At 36.1% G+C, this 13,431-nt stretch overlaps 1 protein-coding gene across 1 annotated transcript in view; it reads right to left on the reverse strand.

Moving 5' to 3' along the window:
• Positions 1-13,431, reverse strand: part of VPS50 (VPS50 subunit of EARP/GARPII complex) — a 141,145-nt gene that overhangs the window by 94,131 nt on the left and 33,583 nt on the right. The window contains exon 9 of the mRNA XM_002751602.7: positions 13,007-13,089. Within this exon, the coding sequence (XP_002751648.2) occupies positions 13,007-13,089 (83 nt within the window). The remainder of the gene's footprint in view (positions 1-13,006; positions 13,090-13,431) is intronic.

Genomic DNA, 13,431 nt, shown 5'->3' on the forward strand with positions numbered 1-13,431 from the left:
GCTGGGAATACAGATGTACATAATCACACACAGCTAATGTATTGTACATTTGGTAGAGAGGTGGTTTCACTGTGTTAGCCAGGATGGTCTCCATCTCCTGGCCTTGTGATTCACCTACCTTGGCCTCCTCCCAAAGTGCCGGAATTCGCCCACCCTGGCCTCCCAAAGTGCCCCAAGTGCTTGGCCTTCCAAAGGCATGAGCCACCATGTCTGGGCTCAGCATTATTTTTAATAGGCAAAAACCTGAGACAACACAATTGCCTAAAATAATTAGATAAGTAAAGTGTGATATATTCACACAATAAAATCCTATAGCAATTAAAATGTATGTGAACCCCAAAAATGTGTTTGGCAAAAGAAGTTAGTAAAAATAGTTATATACTGTATGCTTCCATTTATTTAAAGTTCTAAACAAGCAAAACTAATGTCGGTGACAGAAGCCAGAACAGTGCTTACCTTTAGAAGAATGACCAGGATGAGACATGAGAGAAGTTTCTGGGCTGTTAGAAATACTCCGTTTCTAATTCTGGGTGGTAATTACATATCTATGTTTACTTTATAAAAATTTACTGAGTTATACTCATCCACTTAGGACACGTGATTGAATCTAGATTTTTCCCCCCTTAATTCTTACTAGGTCAGTAAAAAAAAATTAACAGGACTAACATTATTTGAATTACTATATCTCATTACTAAAAAGGATGTGATATCTAAAAAAATAAATGCAAGCAGAGAGAACATATTTTAACAAGAATAAAACCTTACTGTTTTTAAAATGGTACAAACACGTGAAAGATGTTTAGCACACCAAAATCAAACATTTTAAAAACTGCTATCTACTGGTTATAAACTTGACTCTCAAATTCCTAGAAGCCAAAGCAAAAGGGAGGGCCACAGTATATAATTCAGCATCTATAACGAAAGAACATATCAGTAGCTCAAAGGGGAAAAAGAAATCAAAACAAGGCCAGGTGCGGTGGCTCACGCCTATAATCCCAGCACTTTGGGAGGCCAAGGCAGGTAAATCACAAGGTGAAGAGATTGAGACCATCCTGGTCAACATGGTGAAACCCAATCTCTACTAAAAGTACAAAAATTAGCTGGGCGTGGTGGTGCGTGCCTATAGACCCAGCTACTCAGGAGGCTGAGGCAAAAGAATCACTTGAACCTGAGAGGTGGAGGTTGCAGTGAGCCGAGATCATGCCACTGCACTCCAGCCTGGCAGAACGAGACTTCGTCTCAAAAAACAAAAAAAGAAATCAAAACAAAAATATAAAAATTACTTTTGTTGGCATTGAGTTCTGAGAAAAAATTTTGCCAGGTCATGATCTCCAAAGGCAAAACACTCCTGACAATATCCTTATAATACATACAATAATAGGTTCCTTAAATTTGCTTCTTATAGAGTATTTCAATGCAAGATAAAGAGATAATACCAGGAGATAGATGTATAGACAGATATGCATAGCAATCTGTCAAAAAAGTAAAACCAATATAATACAAGTACACAGTTTTTGATGCTCTTAATAATAAGTGTCCAAACATCTAGAGGAAGTAGATCATGTTCTGCAAATAGTATGATAAGCCTACTTTGAACTGAAGTTGAGGACTGGAGAGTATATTCTCTAGTAAAAACTGAAAGTGAGCAAATCCATATCCTTTGACAATTAACAGTGTAGAGCTGATACCTTATTAGAAAAATTAAGATCTCTAACCAGGATTTGTGCCTGAAATATAGCCAAATCTTCAGACATAGATTAAGAGAATACTTGTAGGTAGGACTGAAATTTCCTTAAAAAAATTATTCTACGATAATTCCTGCCAAAAAAATTAATGAATGGATAAATAAGTGGATGAAGAATGAAAACTATTATCCCCAAAATAATTCCCCCAAAAGGATAGCTATGATAGTGCCTTAACACTTTCAAAGAGCTAAATAAATCCTCATCCAACCCCAAGAAAACCAAAACAAACAAATCAGTATCTTCTCTCCCTCAGAGCTGTTCCTTCTTCCATGTTCTTTGTCTCAATTCACAGCATCGCCACCTACTCAAACAATGCTGAAAATCTCAGAGTCATCTTGCATTCTTCTCTCTATATATGTAATTGGTAATAAAATCCTGATGATGCTACCATTTCATTTCCGTATTTCCCATATCTACCTGTGCTTATCTTTACTTAATTCTGTGTCCTAATTCAAGCAATTATCACCTTTTACTTAGGGAATATAAATCCTTCTATTACAAAGATACATGCACGTGTATGTTCATTGCAGCACTATTCACAAAAACATGTGATAGCAAAGAAATGGAGTCAACTCAAATGCCCATCAATGATAGACTAGATAAAGAAGATGTGGTACATATACACCATAGACTACCATGCAGCCATAAAAAGGAATGAGATCATGTCCTTTGCAGGGACATGGATGAAGCTGAAGCCATTATCCTCAGCAAACTAACACAAGAATAGAAAACCAAACACCACATGTTCTAACTCATAAGTGGGAGCTGCACAATGAGAACATGGAGACACAGGGAGGGAACAATATATGCTGGGGTCTATCAGGGGATGGGTGAGGAGAAGAGCATCAGGAAAAATAGCTAATGCATGCCAGACTTAATACCTAGGTGATGGGTTGATAGGTGCGGCAAACCACCATGGCATACATGTACCTATGTAACAGACCTGCACATCCTGCACATGTACCCCAGAACTTAAAATAAAAGAATGAAATAAACGGCCTCCTAACAAATCTGCACATGCAACACACTTACTTTAAATCATTCATCCATTTATTTGAAAAATACCATCAACCAAACATTGTATAACATCCTTCAAAAAGCTGTCAGAAATAGCTCTGAGCAGGGGTCTAACTTCACATTGGATTTGGTCAATATTCTACATGATTTGGCAGACGCAGTGTTGTCAAATGGTTTGTATGTGAGCGGCTTTAGGCAAGGCAAGCGCTCTCTAGTCCTGTGGGCTCTACCATTTACTGCAGTCTTACATCTGGCAGCCTCACATTTATGTTACTTGCCTGGTCCCTAAAGACATCTGAGTGTAGCTTTTTTTGTTGTTGTTGAGACAGAGTCTCGCTATGTCACCCAGGCTAGAGTGCAGTGGCCCGATATCAACTCACTGCAATTTCTGCCTCCCAGTGTGATATAGCTAGCCTAGAGTTAGAACCTGTACACTGCCATTTTATAAAGGACAAAACTGCTTCCATTCTCCTCACAATGACTGCTAACCTTGGCTTCTGTAAACTGCTAATTTACCTTGCAAAATGCAAAAAAAGGTAAAACTGCATACTTTCTCTTATCTGTAACTGCCAGAATTGCTGGCCTTTGATCACCAGTAATAGCCAGAGTAAGTACCCCCAGATAATTCCATTCTGGTGCCAAGTAACTCCTACCCAGACAATGTATAAGCAAATGGTTATCTTAAATTCTGTAAAAGTATCAAGCACATCCCCTAGCCCTTGGAATGTCCAGAGCCCTTCACCCTCCTCTCTACCCAGGAGGTGATTTACAGCCCACCGAAATATCTGAAGACTTTCATCTCATCTCTGCTCCTTACCCCCACTCCCAACGTAGTTTAATAAATATAAAAAAAGTCTTGTCTCTCTTCTTTCAAGGCCACAGATTAGAGAGACATGAGTCCTCCGCAACAAACCCTGCAATTTGGCATACTTTTGTCTTGGTGTTGACTTTCTGTGCTCGGTCTGACACAACACCAGGTTCAAGCAATTCTCCTACCAAACCACTCCTGAGTAGCTGGGATTACAGGTGCTCCCCACCACACCCAGCTAATTTTGCATTTTTAGTAGTGATGGGGTTTCACCATATTGGCCAGGCTGGTCTCGATCTCCTGACCTCAGGCGATCTGTCCGCCTACCCTCCCAGGGATTATAGGCGTTAGCCACCTTGAGTACAGCTCTTAAGTAGAGCAAAACAAAACAAAACAAAACAACAACAACAAAAAACCACACATTTATCTCCTGCTTTAAATCTTTTGGCATCTCCCTATTAAACTAGGGAGAAAAGCCCCAAATTAGTATGGCATGTAGATCTTTAACAATCGGACATGAAAAATTAATTTCCCATTCACTTTGCAATGCCTATATTTGAGACATATGTACTGTGCACAGCACCTAAAACAAACTCCAGACTTTCACACCCTCAGTTCTTGTACATAGTGTTAACAATAACTAGAATATCCCTTCTTCCTTTCTCACTCACAAACAACTATCTATCTTTTCAGGCTTAATTCAAATGCCATCTTCTCTGGGAAATCCTTTCCTGTTAAGTAACAACCTCCATAACCTTCATAATACTCTGTTTACAGCATCCTGTATTATAGTAAGGAATACCTGTGGCTATGTCTCCAAGGCACATGCCTTTAAGGCACTGTGGCTTATTCACCAGTGACTCCCCAGAACTAAATTTACTACCTAACTCAGACCAGGTAATGAATATTCTGAGTCAAATTTGCAATTCAAAGAAAAATGGCAAAATTTTGCCATATTTCCATCAGCCCCTATTCTATACCTTAATAAATAAAACTACAGAGACAGAAGGAAAGGGAAGAGAATGTTTTAGAAGAAAAAGAACCACACTGAACTCTGGGTCTGCAGGTGCCTTAGTAAGAAAAGAGAGACTAGTAAGAGTTAAAGACAATTCCAGTATCACATGGAGTTCAAAATTTCACCCAAGGCTGATCCTAGAGTAACAGATACAGAGAAGCAAGGATAAATGGGATAATGAGTAATTCAGAACTGGTAAACATATTCCTTTAGGGAATATTTTAAGTTTGGGGGAAAAATATATCTGAATTCATTCACAGGTGAGAGCAATGGTTTGTTCAGCTTTTCGATCAAAACAAATGGGGTTTAGTGTTAGTTTATGAAATTATAATAAACCTAGATGTTTTTATGGTTGTTATTAAAGGTAAAGGATTCTATATTCTATTTATTAAGATTTAATGCAAATGTGGTAAGATAAATAGTATGTAGAAAATTATAAACATAAAAATCTATAAATCAAAAATTGTTTTATTAAAAATACTTTCAAAATGTACAAATGCAATTTGACAACAATTTATTACTAATTAATAATATGTATATAAGTTATATGATTAAATAGTGGACATTAACTGTACAGCTTTTAAGGAAGCTCTTAGCCATCATTTAGAAACATGAATTCAAGCCATTTTGATCAATTAATCAAAGTATGTTAAAAGGATCCATTCATAAACATTTTGATAAATAAATGCAACATTATGGTCAAAAAAATTAGCAATTCTAAGATAGAAGGCTAAAAGCCTTTAAAAGCTATCTGCAAGCTGAATGGAATGAATCAATGAATTCTACAAAGCATTTTTACCATCACTACAGGAAATATTAAAAATAACAGCCATACAGAACGAATTAATAGTGTTCTTTAAACAGCTGATTTAGGACACACATACACTCGCAAGAATAAGTCCTAGAAAGTTTGCATATAAATCAAGATTTTGAGAAAATCTGACTGCACAAAAAGACGAGATGGCACAGCAATAATATCTTAACAATCTTTACCCGGTCTGTTACTAACAAACCAGATGATTTAAGTCACGTCCTTTAATATCTGTAGGCATCAGTTTCCTATATAAAGGCGGACTAGAGAGAAAGGGCTGCTTTCAGCACTAGTGTTTCATGATTCTATTACATGCTGAAAACAGTTACTCAATTGCCCAATTTGTACATGGTTCAGTAGAGTTCTAAAACTTTTAGAATTAGCTTAAGTAAATGTACGTCCAAGTTTATACTGTATATCCATGGCCTGAACACGGTACATTCCAGTCTTTTTAAAATCAGAGTCTATTCCAGTGGTTTTCAATCTACTTACAGGAAGCAGGGAATTTATCAGGAGACCTCAGAGAAAACCTGATTTTTAAACACTCTGAAGCTAAACCAACAACTTTTAAGTATTATGAAGTGCCTATATGATCCTTCAAATCAGACATGACCAGACTATAACAGAACTCCTAAGATACCTTTGGATCTAACTAGATCTCTGTCTTTACTTAACTTTACTTAACTCTGTCCCTAACCTTGGCTGAGTGAGGTGGCTCACGCTTGTAATCCCAATACTTTGGGAGGCTGAAGCGGGATCACCTGAGATCATGATGAAACCCCATCTCTACTAAAAATATAAAAAATTAGCTGGGCGTGGTGGCACACACCCATGGTCCAGCTACTCAGGAGGCTGAGGCAACAGAATCGCTTGAACCAGGGAGGCAGAGGTTACAATGAGCCATGATCGTATCACTACACTTCAGCCTGAGTGACAGAGCAAGACTCCGTCTCAAAAAAAAAAAAAATCCCTGACCTAATCTATCACCACAAAGCTCAGAGTCCATTACTAATATGCTAATATGTTCAAAACATCTCACTTTATTAACTGTAATTCTAGATCAGAGATCAGAACCCAAAGGCGAAATCCAGCTGGAAGCCTATGTTTCTAATTAAAGTTTTACTAGAACAGAACCACATCCCTTTGTTTACATTTAGTTTACAGCTACTTTCAGACTAAAAAGGCAGAGTTGAATGGTTGCAACAGAAACACTATGGTATGTAAAATCTAAAATATTTACTATCAGGCCCTTTAAAGACAGTCTGCCAAGCCCATGCTAGAGTTCAGCAGAAGACCTTTTAGTTGGTCAACTGATAAAAGTTAAAACACTGTATATGTGTATATGTGTCTGTATACATACAAACGTGTGTGTGTGTGTGTGTGTGTACATTATTTTTTTTTAATTAGTAAACTGTAAAAGTGGTTTACTCCAGGGATTAGGAAAGGGAAAGGTGAACGGGGCGGAAAGAAAAGCCTTTGCATTTTGTTTAAAACCCTCTTGTTTATTATGATTTTTGACATGTGCAACTATTATTTTACATTATTTAAAACAACACAACATGGCAGAAGGAGGCAGAGAAAAATAAGTTAAAAAAAAAGATAAAGGAGTGCAGGTGGTATCATCATAGCATGGCATCAAAAACTTGGTCCAAGCTGACCAAGCAACAAAGACTCAGGATCTAGACGATGGATCAAGCTAGAGGCCTGGGAACCTAGCAGAAACAATCACTGTTCAAATATTACTCAAGGCAGGGCTCCTTAAGGTCCCTGACCTTCGAGGAGGAAAGTAGGCACATCTTGCTATAAATAAATTAAATGCAATAGGGGAAGAAAAGTTTCCAGTATTGCTATATTTGTAAGCTGCATTCATTTACCATATGATGTAAAGACTTTCTACAACCTGCAAGTTTCACTCAACTACCAAGATCATATTCAGAGAAAAAAATGAAGGGATTCTTGAAAGATTATGAGACATTTAATACATCTGTTTATGTTAAAGTACAGTACTCAACAAACTAGCTCAGTAGTATGCAAACTTCTCAGTGCATAATGCTATTAGGCTTCCTCAAGTAGTTTCTTTCAAATGAAATCCAGTAATAAACAAGTTTTGACTTTTAAAAATTACTTTTTCTGAAACAAATTTAGACAAATTTCAAGTGAAAAAGAAATAGTACTTTATTCACAGATGCACTTTAGCATAAACACATTCTGATTCTTATTCTCAATAAATCCCACTAAATGACTCTCTGTCAATCAACTCAGGAAATGTCAAAAATGTAAAAATGTTCTCGGTCAGTTATAAAAGTGGACAAAACTGGGATTACTGTATCTTTTATTAAAGATGCTGAAACATGGCATATCTCAAGGAAGATACAAGGTGCAGAGAAGTGCCAGTTCTTTCATTTTTTCAACCAACTGGGTGCATCATTATGTGACAGTCATTCCTCAGTCTACGTGGAGATTGTTCTGAGACCCTCTTTAGACATCAAAATCCATGGATGCTCAAGTCCTTTATATAAAATGGCACAGCACTTGCATATAACCTATCCACATCCTCCTCTATACTTTAAATCATCTTGATTACTTACAATGTTTAATACAATGTATATGCATGTAAACAGTTACATTGCATTAATTTTTATTTGTATTACTGCACTGTTTTTTTGTTGTTGTTGTATTGTTATTTTTGTTGCTGTTTTTTTCTTTCCAAATACTTTCCATTTCTGGCTGGTTGAATCCAGAGATTCAGAAAACATGGATACAGAGGGCCTATTATACTTGGCCTTTCATGTATCAAACTACCTACTCATATGAGACTTACAAGATATAGTCAGTATCTCTTTATGCAGAAACAAATATGTAAATTCTGTTGTTTCTACTTTCAGAATCCTAAGAGTCAGCCCTAAGTTTTTCCATGTTAGTTACTCCAAGTAACTCTCCTTAGACCACAGGGTCTCTGCTTTCTACCAAAAACAAAAACCTTATTTCCAATAAAGGAGTGATGTGACTAGGAAAGAACAGCGGAACACACAATCTGCCAAAAATTAAGAAGTAGACAAGCAGGTACACTGTGCATATAAACTTGCTTAAAATATATATTTTTTTAAATCACACCAGGATTCAGAAATGTTCCACATCATGGGGTGATTCTCTTAAAAACCATTTCTAAAGGGAAAATATTTAGGATTTTCTAATCATCAACAAGAATTAGAATATATATAAATGTTTTAAAAAATGAGAATATATAAATTCAGTTGGAAGTTAATTACTGTTCTTATGATTACTAGAATGCAAAACGCTTGTTCACTCTAATTCACTCAGGTCCAAGCAAAGATTAAATCTTGCCTTTGGCTAAGTGCCACAAGCCCAAGTCAATTCAATACATTTTAAAAGAGTGGATGAATCTTCTATCAGTAGGCCCAACTAGAGAGCAACAGTGTACTAGGAAGACCAGAGGAAAAAGAGCAAAAGAAAGAAAAACACACAGAAAAAAAGAATTGTATCTAATTTATAGAGACAAAAATAAAAGAATGTTACAATAATAATGTCTTTTATCTTTGTGGACTCAACATGACCCACATATCAATTAACTCTACCCCTATATCTCACATTGTATCATCTACAAAAGAAATGAATAAACTTACTATGCTTTAGCATATAAACAAAAGATGAGAGGAGGACCTTTTGTTGTATCCTAGTTAGGAGGACATGGGTGCACAGAAGAGAAGAGCTGGGCCAACAGGAGTTGGGCTATCTCTGTCCACTTTTGGCTTCACCTTTAATCTCCTGAGCATGTCGCTATTAAGACTCCTCTAGCCCAACTCACTGTTATCTTTGAAACAGAGAAAATAAAATAAACATTCTTCCTTCCCCAACCAAAAAAGAGTAAAACAACAGGTGAAGGGAAAGAAGGAATGGCATTAGGCAGGTGAATGGTGGCTGGCAAAGGACACTGTGCTGGTATGGGGTGGAGAAGAAACGCTAGTGGAGGGGCTATCATCATCCACCAGACAGCTCCAACTGATCTCTGCTCTCTGAGTCACCCTGACACTGTCGCTAAATCACCAAGTTAAAAACATAATCTTATCTAACAGTTTTTCTAAGATATTTAAAGTAAAACCCCATTACAAAGAATTCCTTGGGATGGCTGAATGTATGTGTAATGTATTTTTACCTATTTGCAGAGAATTTTTCTTATTATCACATGCATGACTCACATATCTAAAAACAGTATGCTGCTTATACACTGTATTACCAAAAATAAAATAACTATTATTTTAAATATTTTCAGTTTCATCCTTTTTATCTCATCTGATAACTGTAGTCACGCCTCCTCCATGTATCACTGTATCCGTTAATTTAAAAAGTGCTTAGAAGCACTTTTATATCAATTTTTAAAAGTTCAAATAAGAATTTCTTTCAAAGACATTTTTTAGTTAACACTCATCATGTAAGACATTTACTTTAGCATAGCTAAAATAGATCTTTAATTATATGAAAGTTTCAACGCATCACCTGCTCCCTCAATTTCCTGCCAACAAATTCCACGCTCATTCTTTCCCATTATAATAGATAGTGACCTTTTCAAAGTCAATCTCTGCTATAATCCCTGCAAAGCCTTAGTATATTATTGTGCTATTTTATTTCGGCTTCTCTTTCCCAACAGTTTTCAAATATTGATGTTTCTCCTTCATAATTCCACATCTGTCCTCATCACAAAATTTCCCCACCTTACACTTGATAGTTCAACCAACTCCCATCATATCTGTCCCCAAAAGGTCAATTATGACCTCTCTGTTGCTGTAAATCCAATAGATACATATTTTTAGTCTTCATTTTGCTTGGTATCTCTGCGACAAAGATTTCATTCCTGGTGTAGACAGTTTCCTATTCATGACCCTCATATCCTGGCCTGCATTAAGTCCTCCTGAAGGAAGGTCTTGATCCCCAAAGGAGAGTTAGATCCAAATGTTTACACTGTATGCACAACTTCCTTCTCTTTAAAACCTAAATCTACTGGTACCTACTTTATGTTAAGTCCTTCTTGATAGATTATGCTCTTTATGAAACCAGGGATTATACTGATTACACTGTATGTGGCTTATCACCATACTGCCAATTTCAAAGCAAAGTACCTATCATAAACACTCTGGAAATACATAACTGTCTGAATTATTGTCACCCAGTAAATAAGCTGTTATCATATAACAGATTTATCACTGCAAAATGAACTAAATGGATGCTTTGGTTAAAATGGATTCATTTTTTTCAGGACCTAGAATGGCTCATTAGAAATTTTTGAATACATTCAACATACTAAAACTAATTCTCTATTTACTTAATCTAGTAAGTGTAAATGACATCATCAAGTTTCTAATAATGACAGTTAATCACTCTCAAAATGGACAAAACTAAAGTATCACTGGTACTACTCAATTAATATCCTAACCAAATAAAAAACGTGTAACTTCAAGCTGGGTGTATTGGCTCATGCCTGTAATACCAGTACTTTGGGAGACTGAGGCTGGCAGATCACTTCAGGTCAAGAGTTCTAGACCTATGTGGACAACATGGCAAAACCCTGTCTCTACTAAAAATACAAAAACTAGCCAGACATGGTGGTGGGCACCTGTAATCCCAGCCACTTGGGTGACTGAGGCAGGAAAAGCACTTGAACCCAGGAGTCAGAGGTTGCAGTGAGCTAAGATCATGCCACTGCACTCCAGCCTGGGCAACAGAGTAAGACTCCATGACAAACAAACAAACAAATGTACAACTTCAATCTGCATGTTTTAAAGAAAAAAAAAGGGACTTAAATAGCATCTCTGAGAGTAAACTATCTAGCCCTTCTTAGCCTATAACCAGCAAAGATCTATGATATGAGAGAATTTTTTTAAGTTAATTCAAACCTATATTAATGTTTTGCTCTACTATAATATTTTTACTTTTCAGGTACTAGCAAACAACACCTATAACAACAGTGAGTCATGCTCACTGAATGCCAGAATTTCCATATAGGAGAGACAAACGAGACGCAATCTGGGATAGGTATAAATTTAACTTGAAACTGGATTTGCTTGGCAAGCGCATTATTGTACTTAGATTGTACATTTATTTGTGATGGCTTTAGAGGAATATTGGAAACTACACCTAGGGAACAGAGCTTCTCCAAGGTACTATCACAAGTAATGCAAATTCTTCATTTTAAGCAAACCAAATGCTATTAATAAAGTTAGATATAACACCAAAATATGCAGTGGCTATTTTTCTATTGTACATTTAATAATAAAAGATGTAACACATTAAATACAAAATTACTTAAATATTATAAACATGATTATTACATAAATTAAAATTATACTTAAATTTTCCAAAAGACTTCTTATCATGATGACCCAAATGCTTGAACCACCTGGATCTTAAAAACAAGCGGCAGTAATATCCTCAATATTTATAAGCTGGGCAAAAGTTAAGGAAGAATTTCCAAGAGACGCAATGGAAATATGAACAGATAATTTATTCTTGTCTAAAATTCTATAAATAAGAATCAGAAAAAAAGCTCAACATCACTGGTCCTTAGAGAAATGCAAATCAAACCACAATGAGATACCATTTCACACCAGTTATATTGGCAATCATCAAAAAGTCAGGAAAGAACAGATGCTAGAGAGGATGTGGAGAAATAGGAACACTTTTACACTGTTGGTGGGGGTGTAAATTACTTCAATCATTGTGGAAGACAGTGTGGTGAATCCTCAAGGATCTAGAACCAGAAATATAATTTTGACCCAGCAATCTCATTACAGGGTATATACCCAAAGGATTAGAAATCATTCTACTATAAAGACACATGCACATATATATTTATTACAGCACTATTCACAATAGCAAAAACTTGGAACCAACCCAAATGCCCATCAATGATAGACTGGATAAAGAAATTGTGGCACATATACACCATGGAATATTATGCAGCCATAAAAAAGGATGAGTTCATGTCCTTTGCAGGGACATTGATGAAGCTGGAAACCATCAATCTCAGCAAACATAAGAACAGAAAACCAAACACTGCATGTTCTCACTAATAAGCAGGTTTTGAACAATGAGAACACATGGGCACAGGGAGGGGAACATTACACACCAGGGCCTTTCAGGGAGTAGGGGGCTAGGGGAGGTATAGCATTAGGAGAAATACCTAATGTAGATGACAGGTTGACGAATACAGCAAATCACCATGGCACATGTATACCTATGCAACAAACCTGCACATTCTGAACGTGTATCCTGGGACTGAAAGTATAATGATAAATAAATAGTGTTAAAAATAAATAAATAAAATAAACAAGAAAAACGGAAGCAATGGGATTGGAAAAAATATGAAAAATAAGTTTCAATGAGGCAACCAAAAAAAGCAGGAATGAAAACTATCTAATCTTTCACACCTTAAAACCTATTATTTATAATTTTATTGTACTGCCCGTATATAAACATGAATGTCAAACCAGAACTAGTACTTCATACTAGCTTTCAATGTTTATTAACATTGTTACACAACTGCTACATAAAAAGCTGACAATAGAATCTGCTTTAAAACTTTTATATGACCTTACCTTATACAACTGTAATGTTTAAAAGTGCTGGCAGCTTTCTGACATTCAAGGCACAATTGAATAGCTCCCGGATAGTCTTCCTCCTTTAAGATAACAACAACAGGAGTCATTAGACTAGAAAGATTTTTTCTTAAAGCCCCTGACAAAAACACATCTCTGTTCATATTCTAACCAAAAGTTACAGAATCAGAAACAATTAATTCCTCTTAGAATATCAATGATAGATAATTGACAAAATATAAGAGGCAACTATTTCCAGGCCTAAAATATATATATAGAAGAAATATTTAAAATATTGTATTCCCTCAAAGTAACAGCCTTCTGAGACCATGACTTATGGATAAATCTTACATTAAATCCTTAACTGTTTTGCAAGAAAGGTTTTCTTTAACTGTTAACATATCTTCTTACAGTAATGCCTATAT

Source organism: Callithrix jacchus, chromosome 11, assembly GCF_049354715.1.
Source record: "Callithrix jacchus isolate 240 chromosome 11, calJac240_pri, whole genome shotgun sequence".
Taxonomy (NCBI): domain Eukaryota; kingdom Metazoa; phylum Chordata; class Mammalia; order Primates; family Cebidae; genus Callithrix; species Callithrix jacchus.